The sequence below is a fragment of the Populus alba genome, chromosome 10, assembly GCF_005239225.2.
Source record: "Populus alba chromosome 10, ASM523922v2, whole genome shotgun sequence".
NCBI classification, from domain to species: Eukaryota; Viridiplantae; Streptophyta; class Magnoliopsida; order Malpighiales; family Salicaceae; genus Populus; species Populus alba.
In genome coordinates this window covers 20322954-20340591 of record NC_133293.1, presented here as the reverse complement: position 1 = coordinate 20340591, position 17638 = coordinate 20322954, and the positions used below count along the sequence as shown (strand labels likewise).

The 17638-nt window shown below is 33.7% G+C and overlaps 2 protein-coding genes across 8 annotated transcripts; both read left to right on the top strand.

Moving 5' to 3' along the window:
* The first annotated feature begins 953 nt into the window (after positions 1-953).
* LOC118060019 (probable protein S-acyltransferase 15) lies at positions 954-4195 on the top strand. 4 transcript variants are annotated; one of them, XM_035073103.2, is made up of 8 exons: positions 954-1326; positions 2146-2238; positions 2346-2447; positions 2533-2604; positions 3283-3381; positions 3464-3559; positions 3654-3759; positions 3861-4195. In XM_035073103.2, exons 1-7 carry the CDS (start codon positions 1051-1053, stop codon positions 3744-3746), a joined length of 831 nt encoding a protein of 276 aa, XP_034928994.1. In that variant the 5' UTR covers positions 954-1050; the 3' UTR covers positions 3747-3759; positions 3861-4195. The 4 variants fall into 4 exon arrangements, with proteins under 4 accessions (XP_034928994.1, XP_073267699.1, XP_034928993.1 ...); XM_073411598.1 differs by lacking the exon at positions 3654-3759; XM_035073102.2 differs by having other exon boundaries at positions 3654-4195.
* A 5905-nt stretch (positions 4196-10100) lies between these two features.
* Positions 10101-16017, top strand: LOC118060018 (amino acid transporter AVT1C). 4 transcript variants are annotated; one of them, XM_035073100.2, is made up of 14 exons: positions 10104-10229; positions 10340-10406; positions 10858-10959; positions 11050-11280; positions 11742-12067; positions 12852-13066; positions 13226-13249; positions 13941-14121; positions 14349-14568; positions 14716-14851; positions 14968-15133; positions 15279-15322; positions 15454-15516; positions 15678-16017. In XM_035073100.2, the coding sequence occupies exons 4-14, from the start codon at positions 11090-11092 to the stop codon at positions 15774-15776; spliced, it is 1665 nt and encodes a 554-aa protein (XP_034928991.1). In that variant the 5' UTR covers positions 10104-10229; positions 10340-10406; positions 10858-10959; positions 11050-11089; the 3' UTR covers positions 15777-16017. The 4 variants fall into 4 exon arrangements, 3 of the variants coding, with proteins under 3 accessions (XP_034928992.1, XP_034928991.1, XP_034928990.1); XM_035073101.2 differs by lacking the exon at positions 10340-10406 and having other exon boundaries at positions 10101-10229; XR_012171073.1 differs by having other exon boundaries at positions 10105-10406; positions 14968-15108; positions 15678-15755.
* Positions 16018-17638: the final 1621 nt, after the last annotated feature.

Sequence of the window (17638 nt, the reverse complement as noted above, 5' to 3'; positions counted from 1 at the left end):
AGCAGACTGGTCTCCACGTCCTGTTCCTTTTATGTTGTCTCAATTTTTGGAGATAATAATAATAATAATAATAATAATAATGATTTCCCTTTTAACTGATGTCACACTAGATGTTGCCTGGCTACTGGAAGACAAGCCTCAAGTGACATTTAAAGAGTAGGGTTAAAAAAAAGAGCCGTGTTGCATGGATCACAACAAAAACCCTAGCGCTAGTAAAGCTGCTATATATGCAAAAGTCGTAAATTATTGAATACTCTTTAATGCACTAATGTACTATTTACCCTCAAGGTAAGAGTTCTATTAACCTTTGGTGAACCTCTGGCTAGAGATAGAAGATTATAGCAATATATTAACCCCAAACCTTTGTTTGTTTCTGTGAATTTAGTTGTAAATTTAAAAATATTTGATTAATTAATATAACTTTTTTTAAAAATCTTAATATATATATATATATATAGTTTATAGTTTTTCTTAATTGTAATTTCTCAAATCACGATAGTAAAAACTACCATAATATAAAATATACATTAATTTATTGATACCTATCTCAATTCCAATTCTTGCCCTAGCCACGGAGAGACTGGCAGATAAGTTTTGCATTCGCACCTCCACTCATTCCATATCCAACTTTAAATGATTAATAATAATATTTTTTATTTTTATTTATTAAAATGTCAATTTTTTCATTAAAAAATTAAAAAAACCTAACTCAACCAAGCTAAATTTCAAGGTGGCGAAAATCCGACCCGATCCAACCTTGTCCCACTCCCTAATTTCAAGAGGCCCAACCCCATAAAACTGTAGTGAGAATAAGCCTAGACCACTTTCCTGAGCCAGAATATAACCAGAGCCCATTATATTTATTGGGCTTGGTGGCCATGTTAAGCCCATAATTAGTATTCCTTTAAAGCCCACTTTAAATAACCGACTTGTCTTCCTCTCTAAGTCTCTAGCAACAAACGTACAGAAAAAACCGAATTGACTTCAAAAATCAGACAAGAAAACCTCTGCTTCTGAACCAAAAAAAAAAAAAGATCCCAGAAATTCTCAATGGAGTGGAAGAGATTCTTGTCGATCCCAGTTTGTAGTGTGTTTCTGTTGATGAGTTTTGTTTATTACATAACAGTTTTCATATTTATTGAAGATTGGGTTGGGTTACAGAGCTCAGCTGGGACTTTGAATGCTATGATCTTCACTTTTATGGCTTCTTTATGTCTTTTCTCTTTTCTCGTCTGTGTTTTAAAAGAACCTGGTTATGTCCCTTCCCCTTATGTTCCTGATGTTGAAGGAGCTGCTGTCCCTCCACATCATGAACCACTCGATAATGTAAGTAATATATAAGCAAGCATTTAAGTTTCTTCTCTTTTTTATTGTAAATGTCTGAATAGTGATGTGTTATGTGTCTTTTTATTTGATTTTGGATTGATTGATGAGAAAATTGAGGAAAAAAGAAGAAAGGTGAAATCTTGAGTGTCATTGTTTGTGGTTGTGATTTAGTTCATAAAGTTATATTATTTGGTTTTGAAGTGGCTGTTGAGAAATCAAGGGAGGATATGCTTTTATATTTAGGTGTGAAGTTCTGTTATTTGTGTCCTTTTGTTGCTAGAATTCGGAGGAAGTAAACCCATGCCTACAGTGCAAAGATTGAACTTTGGGCTTTCTAGGCTGTACTAGTGTTTGATGATTTAATTGTAACTGGTTATTATGAATTATTTAGGAACATGGTGGTTTTGGTGAATGATTTATCTTCTGTTGGCTCAACTTTAGCTTCCTGTTGGTTTCCTTGATAATGGATGAAAAGAAGAATGAGGATTTGGTTCTTATTTCATTTTCTGTGGAAGGATGATTCAACTTTAGCAACTAGTTATTTTGGGTTCAATTCAGTGAAATTGTTTGATTTTTGCATCGTCAGATGCTAACAACATCTTGCCTCAATTCGTTTTGTTTTCTGCAGTTTCTTTAAACTCTAATAGATAATGTCTCATATTGATTGTGCTCTTAGATCTGTTCCTTGTTTTGAAATCTAAGTATAGCGTATCCATGTGATAATAAGGTCCATAACCTGTTTTTTTAATGCAATTTTCTATAAATGAATTTCTTACTTTGTGGTTAACTTTGGACTGATTGATAATTAATCCTTGATAGAGTTCACAACTGAGGCGATGTGACAAGTGTGTTACATACAAGCCTCCCAGGGCTCATCATTGTAGGGTCTGCAGAAGGTGTGTTTTGAGGATGGTATGTTCAGCAAAAATCTTTTTTTTGCAATAACTGTTTGGTTCATGAGTTTTTAACTTGATTATCGATAGAGTTATGGATTATGTTTACTTTAAAATTGATGGCAGGATCATCATTGTCTTTGGATAAATAACTGTGTTGGTTATTGGAACTACAAGGCCTTTTTTATATTAGTTTTATATGCAACCATAGCAAGCATCTATTCTTCGGTAGGTTTATTCTGGTTTTCATTCGCACTTGATATTATATAACTTGATTGGCTGAGATTACAATAGATGATTTTGGCATGCTCAGGTCATGATAATCAGCTGTTCTTTTCAGAAGAACTGGAATTTCAGTGGAAGAATTCCTATGAAGATTTTTTTTGTGAGTGGGTATTTAATCTTTGATGGCAGTCTTTTGAATGTTTAGTTCGGTTAACTATTCAAGACTAACTTCTAAGGGGGAATAACCAAAGTACACAATCTGTATGCAAGAGAAGCTGGAAAAAGAAAAGAAAAGAAAGAATAAGAGAATAAAACCCCCAAAAAACAAGATCTAAAAGTTCATATAATTTGTTATCCATGCTCTTGTCCTTTTCCACTTGAATTCTATACATGCAAGACTGCATCATATGAAGGATAGCAACATACAAGGTCGAACATGGCAATTACCCACCATAGAATGAGGTTGTAAAGGCAGTTTTGGGCGATAGTCAGGGCTACAATGGTTCTGAATAGCATTTAAAAATGTATAAACTTTTCCAAGATCATTCTGTTGCTTAAGATTCTTTTCTTAAAAATGTTTCCCAAGATTGCTTGAAAAATAAAGTGAAGCCATGAACCTTTTGGTCTCTTATTCAGCCAATAAATCAGTTTTAAACAGAAGTTGAGGGTCTTGAATAAGCCCTGTCTAAATGGTTCTTACGGACTAGTAAAAATACTTGCATTCGGTATTTGCTGACTTATCCTTTCTCTTAATTCTTGTTCATTCCTGAGTATTCATGCAAATAGACTGTTTTGAGTTTTCAGGGCTTATTAAGAAACCTGACATAGGGCATTTTAGGTTGTTTCTGGAGCAATGATGTTTGGCTTGAGCATAACATTTGGAACTCTTTTGGGTTGGCATATTTACCTCATGTCTTGCAATATGACAACCATTGAAGTGAGTATTCAATTCCAAAGTAGATATGCAACATGCTTAATTTTTGTGGTTATTGATAATAACTAGAATGGTTCTTTTCCAGAATTATGAAGGAATACGTGCAGCATGGTTGGCCAGGAAATCTGGACACAGTTATCGACATCCATTCAACCTTAGTGTTTACAAAAATATCACCTCGGTCTCTCTCTCTCTCTCTCTCTCTCTATCTCTGTATCCATTTGTTCTTTGCCCTTTTAATCCCATAAGTTGCTAAGTAATCTGCTTTTGATCAGGTATTGGGTCCAAACATACTGAAATGGTTATGCCCCACTGCAGTAAGCCATCTAAAAGATGGAATGAGCTACCCAACTGCACATGATAGTTGATATATATTTCTGGGTTCTTGATCACCTGTTAAAACATTAGTGGATTTTATGCAATTTTTATCATCATGCAAGGATCTACTGTGTGTTCATCCTTGATGCGACTATCTGATGTAGGTAGAGGCTAGACAGCTGACTGGAAGCAGCAGGAGTGCTCTCTGGATAAGCTTATCACGTGTTTAACTTAAAGAAGATGATCGATCATACTTTTTTACATACAACAAAAGTAGGAATTTTTAGTGAGATAAGCCACTGTTTATTTATACCCGCTAGAGTCCAAGCCATGGTGTTGCTATACGAAAGATTTATAAGTTGTACGTTAAACTTTGTCATGTAATGTACATACCAGATTGTTTTCTGTTCATGAAACCAAATAACTTAGAACATCCTTCCAAGGTTTCTTGTCATGTGGGATATTCTGCTATTTGTTGATAGAGGTTTCAGTCTTACTATATCAGTCGGCCAATAGATAAAATATTTACAATCTACAATATAAAAACCGTTTTGAGTTACAGTTGGACTGGAGATTTGATCGCATATATTCACAACTATTGTAGATGGGAGTTAGCAGGGAAGAATTTATGGGTCTTGGATTTGGTACGATACATGGCATGGTAACGGAAATTTGCAGGTGACCCTCGATCACAGAACAAAGAATGGTTAGCTTTGTTCTCATGATGAAAGTTGTCTGTCAAAAACGTGGACGGATAGAACCATTCACTCGATGAGAACGTCGTGATGGAGATAAAACATCAATTGACGAGGAAGACAGCGTTATGACATCTTGGAGATTTAAATGAATGGATATGGTTGTTTTTTAAAAGTATTTTTTTTATTAAATATATATATTTTTATTTTTTAAAAAAATTATATTAAAAATTAGTGTATCAAAATAATCTAAAAAATTAATAAAAAAAAAATTTTAAAATTTTAAAAATACAAGTTCGCCCCCCTATTTATTTGGCAAGACGTGTACATATGGCTTTTAAGATCAGAGTACAATTAAGCCACTCATGCTGCCTATTTACGTCTTCTAGTTCAGTATACAGTTCGTTCTCTTTCTTCAATGATTTTTCGATTCGCACTTGAATGCAACAGCGAAAGTTTTTTATTCATCTAAATTAAACTTCCTCAATAATTGAGAGAAGCTTGGAAGTTGAGTAGAGAAAAGCATGCCAATCTTCTTTCCATGCATGATCTCATTGCCTACACTATAGTTATTGCTTTGACTGTTACCTTTGATGTGTATCGTTGCTTTTATGGTTGTAATCATGGATTTAGGGCAATTATTCAAACTGTGTAGTTTGGACAGGTGAAACATAGTTTTCTTAGAAAATTGTTCTTGTGATTGACACGCGGAATGCATTTTGTACAAATGGCATGATTTGGACAAGATTTAAGGACATAGTTTATCAACGAAGATTCATCTCGAATAGACTGGAAACGTCACGAGATTCGAAACAGGAGAATATTTCGCGAGGCTTATCCACTTTGCATGATTCCCTCGCACTTGCCTTTTTACCTTTTTACCTTTCTGCTATTTGATTTCTGGAATGGTTTAAGAGAATTGTATAATATGTGATTCAGTCACTTGGAATATTGCTTAGTGTTTGGTGCACTTTTGTAGATTAATCTGGTGGGCCTTTTTAATAATCAAAAGTATAGCGACGAATGGCATGGGTCTCCCACTAGTCTCCCACAATGTTCATCCTTTTGGTTAATGGATCTTCTCATGTAGCTGGTGGTGTACAGAGCTGATCTTCAATACGGTTCTTCCTCGAGTCCTGGATAGTGCAGATGACATCAGGCAGCATAAAGAAGTTGACGTTAGACACCCTAAGCATGATTTGAATCCAATGGTTCAGATTTAACATATATCACGGGGTCCTGAAATATGACAGGAATCACAGGATCAAATTAATCTAAGAAATTAGACTGTTTACAGCCAAGGATGAGTCTTTGTGCACTTCAATTCAATAATTTTAGACTTAACGAACATGATGAAAGAGAACATGAAGGCATCTCAATCCTATTCACAGATCTCATCATGCGTGAGGTGATCACATACTTGGGCAAAAGCATAGGTCTATCTTACCAGTTATCAACAGTTTCTTAAGCCAAAACTTGTGGACAGCTTCACTGTTCCAAGAACACCTTGTAAATGAAGGCACAAGTTGATGCTTTATTATTATTATTATTATTATTATTAACATATAGGGATTCAGTTCAGTTTACGTGTACTTAGACTAATCTTACGGTCCTGTACAATTAATAACCATGTAAACCTCCAATAATTCTGAAATTTATAAGATATTCGAATTGATAATTTTTTAAAAAACAAATTTATATCTTGATTAATTTTATATCCTGATTAATTGAGTTATACCCTTAGGGTTAACAAGGATGATGCTTTGATTCCCCATAAAACGTGTTTCTTACATCCACTCCCGTTCTTGTCTCTCTGTATCTTCATCAACCACCTTGCAATTATTTCAGAAGACTTCAAAAGACTTGTAGTCTGTAGTCTACCTCAAGCAAAGTGAAATTAAAATATGATGTAGCCTCTAATCAAGGATCTCATCAAATCTCAAGATACATTTTTTGCTATATATATATATATATATGTTTCGATCATGGTCAAAGCAATAGCTGAAACAGACTCAACCCGCCAACAATAATTGCAAATAAAAAATGACAAGGTGGAGAAACCACCAGCTCAAGGCTCAAGCAACAACAAGCATAAACCCATCCCTCAAAGATGAAAAAAAACAAAAAACACCAGCGAGATGTAACCGAACCACATGATCCCTTCATTGGATCTTTCTGATATAGCCACCATGTATGTGGAGTGGACCGAACATCGTGTGTTGCCTGAGCTTGCTAGGTGAGGCTATAAATGTTAACATCACGCAAGGTGTCGTGGAGATAAGCACTAGATTTTTATATAAGCTTGAATGCTCCTGTGAGTCTCTTGGTAGATAACGTGACAACATCAATAATATCATACTGGTTTTCATCAAATCATATGATGATGCTTCTGACTCAGGCAGAAAACGAAGTGTGAGGAAAGGCAATCTGAAGGCCACGTTATTGATTATTGCTGATTGCCAGCCAAACTTGTAGTTTTCAAATGGGAAAGGTGTCATCTGGACATCACCCGATTCCGATTTGATTCCAAATGCCACAGTGCTGCTAAAATGCTGTGCTCAATGTCCCCAAGAAAGTAATCGCTCGATGGAATTTAGGGCATACCCACTTCTGTTCTCCATCTACATGGATTCATGCTCTCTGAGTTGGTATGTTGAACCCTTTGTTTCTCTTGCAATCTCTTGCCACACACCAAAATCAATGACATTAACCAGGTTTTTTGGGATCCGCCCGTAGAATTGTGAAGATGAATGCAGCAACACCTTTTCTTTTTCAAATAAAATAACAGCTTGGGCTCGTTTAGATTTGTTTTTTTAACTTAACTTCAACAAATCATTTTGGGTTTTTTCTTCGAATTGAACCCTCGATTCAAGATGAGTTTAATTTACCATGTTTTAAATCACAAAAAAAACTGAAATGCATTATCAAAGACAGACGAAGCATCCAATCATGGGCCCTTTGCTGATTAGGTCAGTCAACTTCCATTCATCTATAGAATTGAAGTAATCATGCGCTATGAGAAACGAAGAAATTATTGATCTATCCGAAACGAAATCACAAGGACAGGCATCTTATCCACAATGCTGAGAATCCCCTGCGAGGAAAAGGCAAAGCATGTGCATAAAATCAATCTGTGATGCTGCATAATGAAGCCGTTTGATGCGATCGGTCTTTGTCCCCTGTCGGTAAATTGATTGGTTGCTCGTTTTTGTAGTCTGTACTTGTACAGTTGTACTCCTCCTGGAGAAATTGAGAGGTTAAATAAATGAAGGTCCTCAGATGTTTATTGAATTCAGAAGAACCTCTTCCTCTCAAAATAACTTGATGAAAACTGTTTGTACCAAAGACAAGAAGGTCATTAATTGAAAAGGGATGATCTGGGTTTTATTATTTACAAATTTACAATGGAATACCATGTCTAACTTTTTGTTGCTTGGAATTGACCGCTGGATTATACTAGCTGTTACCCTGTCAAATATCAAGTTTCAAGTCTGAAAATTCAAGGACGGTTTGTTTTTTATATTTTAAAAATATTATTTATTTTTGTATATTTTTATGCTTCAATTTTTTTAGTTTTTTTTTTTCTTGTGTTTTTAGATAGTTTTATTTGCTAATATTAAAAAATAAATTGTTAAAAAATATTATTTTAATATACTTTCAAGCAAAAAACATTTTAAAAAATAATTGCTATCAATAAATATTAAATGAACACTAATCTAGTTGTCATACATGGTTTTAGTGTCTGGTGTCTGATCCAAAAAAGAATTCGAACCAGAATTAATTTATAAATTATTAGATTAACTCAAGTTAGTTATCTTTCATGGATAATGTTGTTTTAAATAGAGCTAAACCGAAATGTGGAGAGGATGTTTGTAAGAAATTACATAGATAATTGATGGAAACTCCAAATTCAGAAGCTTTTTAAGTTGGGAATCTTCCAACTTTACTAATTTGATGAAATTTTCATGTATTCTAGACTCAACTAGGGACCGACAAGAAAGAAAATAAAGCTTATAACCGGAATTGACTTTGTTTTTATTTTTTTGAAAATTAAAGGGACCACAAATTTATAATTGGAAAAGTATGGGGATTAAAATGCATATTTCACACAAACTTTGTTGAAGCCTCTTTGGTCTCCTGGCAATTAATCTAGCCCTTTCTTAATAAATTAACCCTGGCCTTCGATTTGACAATTTAAAAATGAAATAAAAAAAGGTTTTGTAATGAAAAAACGTTCATTGCGAGGAGGAACAATAATCCCCTACGCCTTTTAGTTTATAGTGCAATTGTTTCAAAACCAGACCTAGAACAAAGTGTGAAAAATGGATCACTAGTGTTGGCTTGGATTTATTTAATTTATTTATATTTATTAAAATTAATATTATTTAATTATTATTTTTTAAATAAAATAAAAAGATTTTAACTAAGTCGGTCAATTCTTGTACCATTTTATTTTTTTAATAAAAACCAACTCAAGCCTTAGATGAACCTGTTTGGGTTTTTATAACAAGAATAAATTTTAATTTTTTTATTAATATGAATGTACAATTTAACTTGAATATATCTTAATTAATCTTATAAGTTTTACAGTTAATAATTATATAAATTTTTAGTGGCTATTTCATAAAACTTAAATCTGAAATTATATAAAAAAATATTTTAATCTTAAACTTTTATCATTAAATTATCTACTAGATAAATTCTTAAAAATATGCTAGACAGCCTAGACATCATGATAATTTCGAAAATTAATAAAGTGTATAAAGGGGCTGCTAGTTTTATTTATTTATGGAAGATACTCGACAGTTCTGTTGCCACGTAGTGCTGCCTTTCCTGGCAAAGTGACAAACATCATAGCAAAAACATTAATAACGCATCCGGTTATTTTTTTATTTTAAAAATATTTTTTATTTTTTATTTTAAAATAATTTTTTTAATGTTTTCATACCATTTTGATATTAAAAATAATTTTAAAAAATTAAAAAATTATTATTTTAATATATTTTCAAATAAAAAATACTTTATAAAATAATCAATATTATACGTCCAAATCATATTTGAAGCTGCAAGCAATTACAGAGTTATAGATTATGTTATCAACCATCTTCTTCTTTCTTCGTATTAAAAGAAAGCTGCTAATTTTTTGGTTTTAAAAACAAGGTTTTTCAAACCAGTTTTAATGTTTGGATAATAAGAGATAGGAAGTAGACTCTTAAATTTAAATATATTTTTGTAAAAAATTATTTTTTTATATTTTTTGAATCGTTTTAATATACTAATCTCAAAAATATTTTTTAAATAATAAAAAAAATATTATTTTAATATATTTTAATACAAAAATATTTTAAAAATTAATCATAATTACACTTCCAAGATAGCTGCCTTAACCATTAGGTGATCTTAAGAGTGGGGTTGGCTTTTGTACATGCTGATTAAGTTTTTCACACAATTAGTTAATTAATAGATAATGATCAAGTTTTTTACATAATTAATATATTTTTAAAATGATTTAATTGAAACGGTTTAGATAATATCAAGGATTTTTTAAAAATAATAAAAACAGTATTATTTTAAGAGAAATAATTCACTTAAACTGATCCAATAAACCATAAATTAATCCAATAACTTTTAGTTACCTGACCTCTCTTTTTCAGGCAAGGTCCCGAGACCATATCTGTTAACTATATTTATAACCGAGCGAAGCAAAGACAACAACTGTAATTCTATAAGCAAGCGATATAGGGTGAAAATCATTACAGTACCAAGAGACAAACAGAAGAACACATCAGTTCGGTCTGTGTTTTCCGTTGCTGTTTCTCTCGAGTCTCAAAAAACCAGGTCTTTCTCTAGTCTTTCACGAGTTTATTCAGATCCTAGATTCGAGAAAACTCTCTCTTTCTCTCAATTCTTTAACTATATTAACGACTCGCCTGTTCTCCCCTTATAAGGTCTTTGTGGGATCTCGAAACAACGAGGAGAAAAAATAAAGCAGCAGCAAAAACTTTCTTTCTCTACGTACGTTAGACTTTTTACTCTTAAGAATCCTCCTTGTTTGGTTCCTTGGAAAGTCGAGGAATCTTGATAACGTATTTTTCTTCGCAGTTTGCGAATCATCCTTTGTGTTCGTTCTCTTTTTTTCACTGTAAAGTATGTTAAACGTTTTGTTTTCCTAGACAGGAAAGTAGAACCTCTTACATAGAAAGGAAACTCCATTACTTTTGCCTTTCGTTTTCTGTATTTCCTTTACAACGAAAGATGACTAGGAGGCGGAGTAGAGTTCCTTTTGAATATTTCAAACGCATATTGCCTTGAAAATTATGTTAATTTCCAAGCTTGCTTACATTCCCAGATTTAGATCTTCTTTCGGATGGTCATTCTGCGTTTGCTTTTCATGCGTTTGTTTCTGATTTATGTTTCCAAGATTTTATTAACCATAACAATTCTTATCTCCTTTTATGTTATTCAGTAAAAAAAAAAAAACTAGTCAGAACAAGCTGCGAAGTGCAGATGCTAGAAAACTAAAGCTACCAAATCCTATAGGATAAGAAGTGATCAATTTCAATTTGAGGTTCGTAGCATCTCTCTTTTTAACTTTATTTTTTTAGCATTTAATTTTTTTCATAGCCAATAATTATTTGTTTTGTTGTGTGAATTTTAGCTGGGATTTTTGAAGGGGAGAGAAATAGTAGGGGGCAAAAATGAAGAATTCAGTATCAGAACAGAATTTTTACATAGAAAGTGAAGAAGAAGATGAAGAGAAGGAACTTAACAGAGATGGAGAAGGTGAAGCAGATGTTAATGGAACAGATTCTGATGAATCTTTGGCCGATGATAATCGTCAGCAGAGTAAAACGGGTTCTTACAACACCTCTTGGCCTCAAAGTTACAGGTTTCTCTCATTCACTCTGCTCTGTTTTGCTCTGTTAATTTCATGTCATGTTCAGTCTTGGACTTTCTTGATGCTTTAATTCATCAAAGAAAACATGTTTTCAGGGAAATCAGATCATGGGATAACTTTAATAGGCCTTTCATAACGGGAAAGTGATCATTTTAGGGCCATTGGCTCACTGATTTCATAATGGTTAGGAACCAAAAGGCTTGGAAAAAATTTATGTTTTATTGTAATTTAGTCGTTCAGTGAATGATTTTCCTCGTCACCTAGATCAATACCTTATCCTCTACAGTACCTTTTCTTGTCTATTGAGCAGTGATCTGATGTTAATGAAATCAATATGTGAACTATAAGTCTTTAACTAGCAAATCCATTAATCCTAAGGTATTTCATTAATGTGCATTTGCTGCTATTTCTAGTTCCAGACACTTATCTACGGCTGTTAACTGATGTTTCAGGCAATCCATCGATTTATACAGTAGTGTACCATCTCCAAATCTTACTTTTTTGGGGACTCCTACACTATCAAGATTAAGCAGTTCGTATCTTTCCTCTTCACTTACAAGAAGACACACACCAGAATCGTTACCTACTGTTGTAAAGCCTCTACTAGACAAACCAGAAGACGAGCAACTTCCACCACAAAGGCGTAGTTCTCGTTCTCTACTGCCTCCAACTCTATTAAGAAGGTCATCATCCATTAGAAAGGATGAGAAACTATCCCGGGTTTCGCATGAGCTTCCCATGTCTCGTCAAAGCTCATTTGGACAAGCTCTGCTTAATGGTAAGTTGAAACGAACACAACGGACAATGGCCGGCACGCTCTTGGGCAAATCCAGATCATCCATTGTAGCATGGCCCTCACACAATCGACGGCTTGGATTTGGCCACGACTGTCTAAACCATGCTCTTACACAGTATCGTTATTTGTTAGCAATCATCCTACCTGTCCCCATGGAGCCACTTGCCATATTAGGATTAGTACGGCCATCAAACTTGACACTAACTAGACCCTACAATTGCCGGGACCACCTCATCAACCAATGATATTACAGATTATGCTTTATTATTTTGTTGTCATCACTTGCTTACATGGCCCTAGGTTAGGTTCCATGACATCTTGTTTTTTAGTGTCTCCATGGGTCAGCTAATATGGCTAGCGTGTCTGAGACTATATTTAGGAATAGAATATTGCCTGTAGCAATAAATATCTTCAAACAACCAAAACTACCTTAGAAATATGATGGAATGATTTGTTGTTTATGACCTTTAATATAGGATTTGTAGGCGGGGACCCTTTGTTCGCTTCTCATTATTATCTCCCTAAGCATCAAAACAACCATGTTTCTGTTTCATGTTTTCGTGGCTTAGTTTGCACATGCTGCACATGTATCTGTCTCGTTGTTCTTGAGCCTTTTGGCCTCTTGCTGTTTGTTAATGTAAATTATTTACTAACAATTAACTGTAAATCTGCAAGCCCTGGCGTCAAGTTGAATTCCTGCATGCTGAATTGAGAAGGATTGTTTAATTTAGTGGTTACTGTGTACTTGTCGTGGTTCATAATGCAGGCTTGAATGTTCTGTGTGGAGTAGGTATTTTATCTACTCCTTATGCTGCTAAAGAAGGAGGATGGCTAGGGCTATCCATATTGCTCATATTTGCAGTTCTTTCTTTTTACACTGGGATGCTCTTGCGTTACTGTTTGGATAGCGAACCAGGACTTGGAACTTACCCAGATATTGGCCAAGCTGCCTTCGGTACCGCCGGTCGCGTTGTCATCTCGGTAAGTCTAGTTCTTAACTTCCATTTCCTGAAGAAATTGCAGTTAAAATGTTGGATTGATATGCAAAACTTCTCCTCTTGAACTTACATCAAGCACTGGTTTACAAATTTGACTATAGACTGATACTGTCGTTTTTGCCTTTGTTTTTTCTGGTTGCAGGTAATATTGTATGTGGAATTGTATGTAAGTACAGCTGGCTTTTCCTGGATTATTTACTCTCTGTGTTTTAATCAATTCAGCATGATTGCCTCTAGGAGAGAATATGATGGTAACCTATATCCTGCTGGGGCCAATTAAATTATTTGGTCCAAAGTTTTGGATCTTATTTGACAGCTTTATTTTCTCTACCACTTGCTTGGACCGTAGGCGGCTGCATCGAATGTTGCACCCGATTTACGGCAAATTGATCGCCTATAAAAGTGAAAAAGTTTTGGCTTTCTTGAAAGTGAGGGCCTAAATTATAATGTGAACACAGATTCATATGATGTTGCTTTCTGCCTCTACAACAACCAAGATCCGATCATACGGATCCCATAATGATATTTTTCTTTCAAAATCGTCTTTATTTGGCTATTAGTCACTCAATGGTGAATAGATCGTCTGTTTAATTTATCATAAACAACCATGGAACTTGTGAACTACAAATAATAACCCAAGGCAACAACTTTTTTGCTGCTATAAATATGCAATTCTGTCACCATTGGCCTAGGTGATAAATTTTGGTTCACTGATATAAAGTGGATTATTGCCCTTGGCATCTTCATGCATTTCTCTTTTGTTTCATTCCTGTGAATGTCATTCGTAGTGAAGTATGCAGAAGCCTTATAATTTGATAGACTAATGTTACCTGACTAAATTTTTTGATATGCCGCAGGCTTGTTGCGTTGAATATATAATTTTGGAGAGTGATAATTTATCATCGTTGTTTCCAAATGCAAAAATAAGTTTGGGTGGATTTGAGTTGGATTCCCACCATTTTTTTGCATTGATGACCACCCTTGCCGTTCTTCCTACTGTTTGGCTTAGAGACCTCAGTGTCCTTAGTTACATTTCCGGTAGGTGTTCTGAAATCAAGTTATTTTGAATTTTAAACATTTTTCAATGGACGTCAAAATGATTTTATTCACATTTTTCTTCTTGATTAACCCATATCATCTATCCATGAAACAATTTTCTTAAAAATGGAATAAGTTGAAAAGGCTGCAACGCTCACAATCTGCTCATCAGATTAAGCAGCAATCTTGTTTTGAGAAATTCTAAAATTTCAGCCCTTTTCTTCCAGCTGGTGGAGTTATTGCATCAGTTTTGGTGGTCCTGTGCTTGTTTTGGATTGGTTTGGTTGATAAAGTGGGCATTCACAGCGAAGGGACGGTACTCAATCTTGGAACTCTTCCTGTTGCCATTGGTCTCTACGGTTACTGTTACTCAGGACATGCTGTTTTTCCGAACATCTACACTTCCATGGCACAGCCTAACAGATTTCCTGCAGTTCTCTTAGCATGGTAACTTAAGTTTCTCTACCTCCTTTCTTCATCGTAGGAAACTTGTTCTAGTTTTACTCAAGAACCCTGTTTCTTTTTTTCAAAATAACTGCCTGTGATTTCAAGTGTTCCTTACTTCATGTTCCCATTGTTCTGTTATCCATACAGCTTCGGTATTTGTACTTTGATGTATGCTGGAGTTGCTTACATGGGGTACACGATGTTCGGAGAAGAAACAGAATCTCAATTCACTCTTAACTTGCCTCAAGATCTAGTTGCCTCGAAGGTTGCTGTGTGGACTACGGTATGCTCATCAGTTCTTACAGTTCTTTACTTTAACCTGTTCTGTTTGTTCTCTTCAAGAATCAGGATTCAATTTTTTTCTTACAGGTTTTTAATTCATTGTCTGTTCTCTTGCAGGTGGTTAACCCCTTTACCAAATATGCATTAACCATGTCTCCAGTGGCAATGAGTCTGGAGGAGTTGATACCATCAAACCACATGAAGTCTCACATGTATGCGATTTGCATTAGGACAGCACTGGTGATCTCTACCTTATTGGTCGCTCTCTCCATCCCTTTTTTCGGTTAGTCTCCCTTAATTGTCACCTTACGTATTATTTTACACCATGTTTCTTGCAAAACCAGTTGATTTTCATTAAACTTGCAGTTTTATATTCCATACCTTGTTTGGTTACAACTTTATACCATCGACATTTCCTTTCATTGCAGGTTTGGTCATGTCACTGATTGGATCTTTACTCACAATGCTTGTGGTAAGTTTTCTACAGCCATTAATTTAGCTTCCTTATCTGAGTCTTGTTTTGCCATTTGACCTCTCCTATGCTCTTCAAAAGTTTGAAAACGTGGTTTGGTTGAATTAAACTAACAAGTAAATCTATAACAGACCTTGATACTTCCCTGTGCTTGCTTTCTGAGCATCTTGAGGGGTAAAGCAACGAGATTTCAGGTATGCCACTGTTATCAATGCCTCCATTCACAAATTTAGAACAGCTTTTAACATCTTCCTTCTACTTCCCTTTCTGGTATTAAAAATTGTCAGCACTTTCTGAAGCATAATTGATAGGCTTGGCACTGCTCTCGTTCCCATTTTTACTGTTGTTTCTGTAGATTGCAGTTTGTATCATAATCATTGCAGTGGGAGTTGTATCGTCAGCCTTTGGAACCCGCTCATCCCTGTCCCGAATCATTGAGAATTTGAGCACGTGAGATTTTGGGTTTCTTCTCCAACAACAGTAGAAACGAGATTTCCCTTTTAAGTAGTTTACCTCCTTCTTCTCCATTCCAATTTTGAGACAGTTTTGATGTTTGAATCCCCTGTTCCCTTCAGTGCCCTCGTAACTTGAAATTTTGCGTTCTTATAGACGAGATTTTATTAGAAACAATGATGAAGGTCTGTCGTTTTTTCCTCTCATTAAAACAAGCTCGACTGATTGAGGATTTTTGGAAATTTCAGAAAACCCAGCAATTTTTGCGATTCATGAAGTCTCACATCAAGCTTGCATGACAAAATTTGAGAAAATAAATCAAATCCAAGAAGACCAGAAGGACTTTAAGCTACTATGCATTAATTTTTCAATAAGACACAGGATGCGGATCCACATATCTAAAATTATAACAAAACAGCTAAAAAAACATGGGCTGGGTTTTACGGTTAATATGAACAATAAACGAATTGACTTCTTCTTTTTTACTTTTTTTTTCTTTCAATTTAATCCTTTTATATTCTAATTAAATTAAAATTAAATTTTAAATTATCATAAAAATATAAAATTAAAAAAAAAATGATTCGAAAAGTAAAACACTGGAAAAAAAAAAAACACATCACACCACATTTAAAACAATCATTTTAATCCAAATGTTTATTTTTAGTTTCTAACTTTAAGAAAAGACAGAAAAAGTTGTGTGGAAAAAAATTTAAAAATAATTAGTTATGCTATTTTTTATGTTGATAAATTTTATTTGACGAGAAAAATAATGATGGTAATTATTTTTTTAAAATATTTCTGAGAAAGAAAATCGAGCTTGGTTTAGAGATTTTTTCATTTAATTAATTTTTGTTTTTTTGGTGATTTTGAGTTGGTTTCAAGAGTGTTTATAGTATTGTGAAGATATTTTTAAAATGGAAACAATTTTAAAAATATAATTTTCAACCCTCAAAACCCCTCCCTTGTATTTCCGACCTTCGTATTCATATTGGTGATAGTAATATAAAATGCAATCTAGCAGACAATATATCATTATTATTTTAAAAAAAAAAAAATACAAGGGATAAACGACATTCACCATCTAAAAAGAAAAAAAAAAAATTACTTTCCACATGTGGGGTCTTGCCTCAAGCCCACATCCCTCGACATTTTTTAAAGGCCTAGGGGCATGAGCCCACTCAAGCCTAGCACCTAGACCTTTTCTTTTATTAGTTTTCTTTAAGAAAAAAAATGAAAATTGCTCCTTTTTTTTATTTTTTTATTTATTCTTTAATATTTAGTTCATTATGGATTTTTTTGTATATAGTATCATATAATATAAAAAAAAAAATATTTAGATTAGTTGAATCTCTTTATTACTAATTAGTTTTGGAACATATTTAATTTATAATTAAATTTCTATGTCTAAAATATTGTTAACGATAACTTATTAACTCACAAGATATTCAACACGTGTCTATATACTCAATTTAACATGGTTTTTGATTTTTTTGAAGTAAAAAATAACTTGAAAAAGTGAAATTTTATTTTTTAAAATTTCAAAAATTGAGAAAAAGGATCGAATAGAGAATACTTTATTTCTTTTGGTATCGCATTAACATTTTTCTTCCATGACAACCTCCTCGCTTGATCCTGAAGTTATATATATATATATATCGTTTCCAAATTCATTAATTAACCTTCCAAAGAAGTCTTCACATGAAAATTAGATTATGGGGTTTTGATAATAAATTTTGAAAGAGAAGAGACTTGACCCTCTGCGTGTACGTTAATATTTTAACAGTACAGGGTCGCAAAAATGCAATACGCATAAATTAATTTATCACTTAGTTGTATTATTATAAATTAAAAGAGATACAAGAT

Coding starts and splice junctions, on each gene's coding strand:
- LOC118060018 (XM_035073101.2), top strand. CDS start 11,090: ATGAAGAATTCAGTATCAGAACAGAATTTTTACATAGAAAGTGAAGAA. Junction 14,122..14,348: donor TGTCCTTAGTTACATTTCCG/GTAGGTGTTCTG, acceptor CTTTTCTTCCAG/CTGGTGGAGTTATTGCATCA. Junction 15,134..15,278: donor TCTCTCCATCCCTTTTTTCG/GTTAGTCTCCCT, acceptor CTTTCATTGCAG/GTTTGGTCATGTCACTGATT.
- LOC118060019 (XM_035073103.2), top strand. CDS start 1,051: ATGGAGTGGAAGAGATTCTTGTCGATCCCAGTTTGTAGTGTGTTTCTG. Junction 2,239..2,345: donor GAAGGTGTGTTTTGAGGATG/GTATGTTCAGCA, acceptor AATTGATGGCAG/GATCATCATTGTCTTTGGAT. Junction 2,448..2,532: donor TAGCAAGCATCTATTCTTCG/GTAGGTTTATTC, acceptor TGGCATGCTCAG/GTCATGATAATCAGCTGTTC.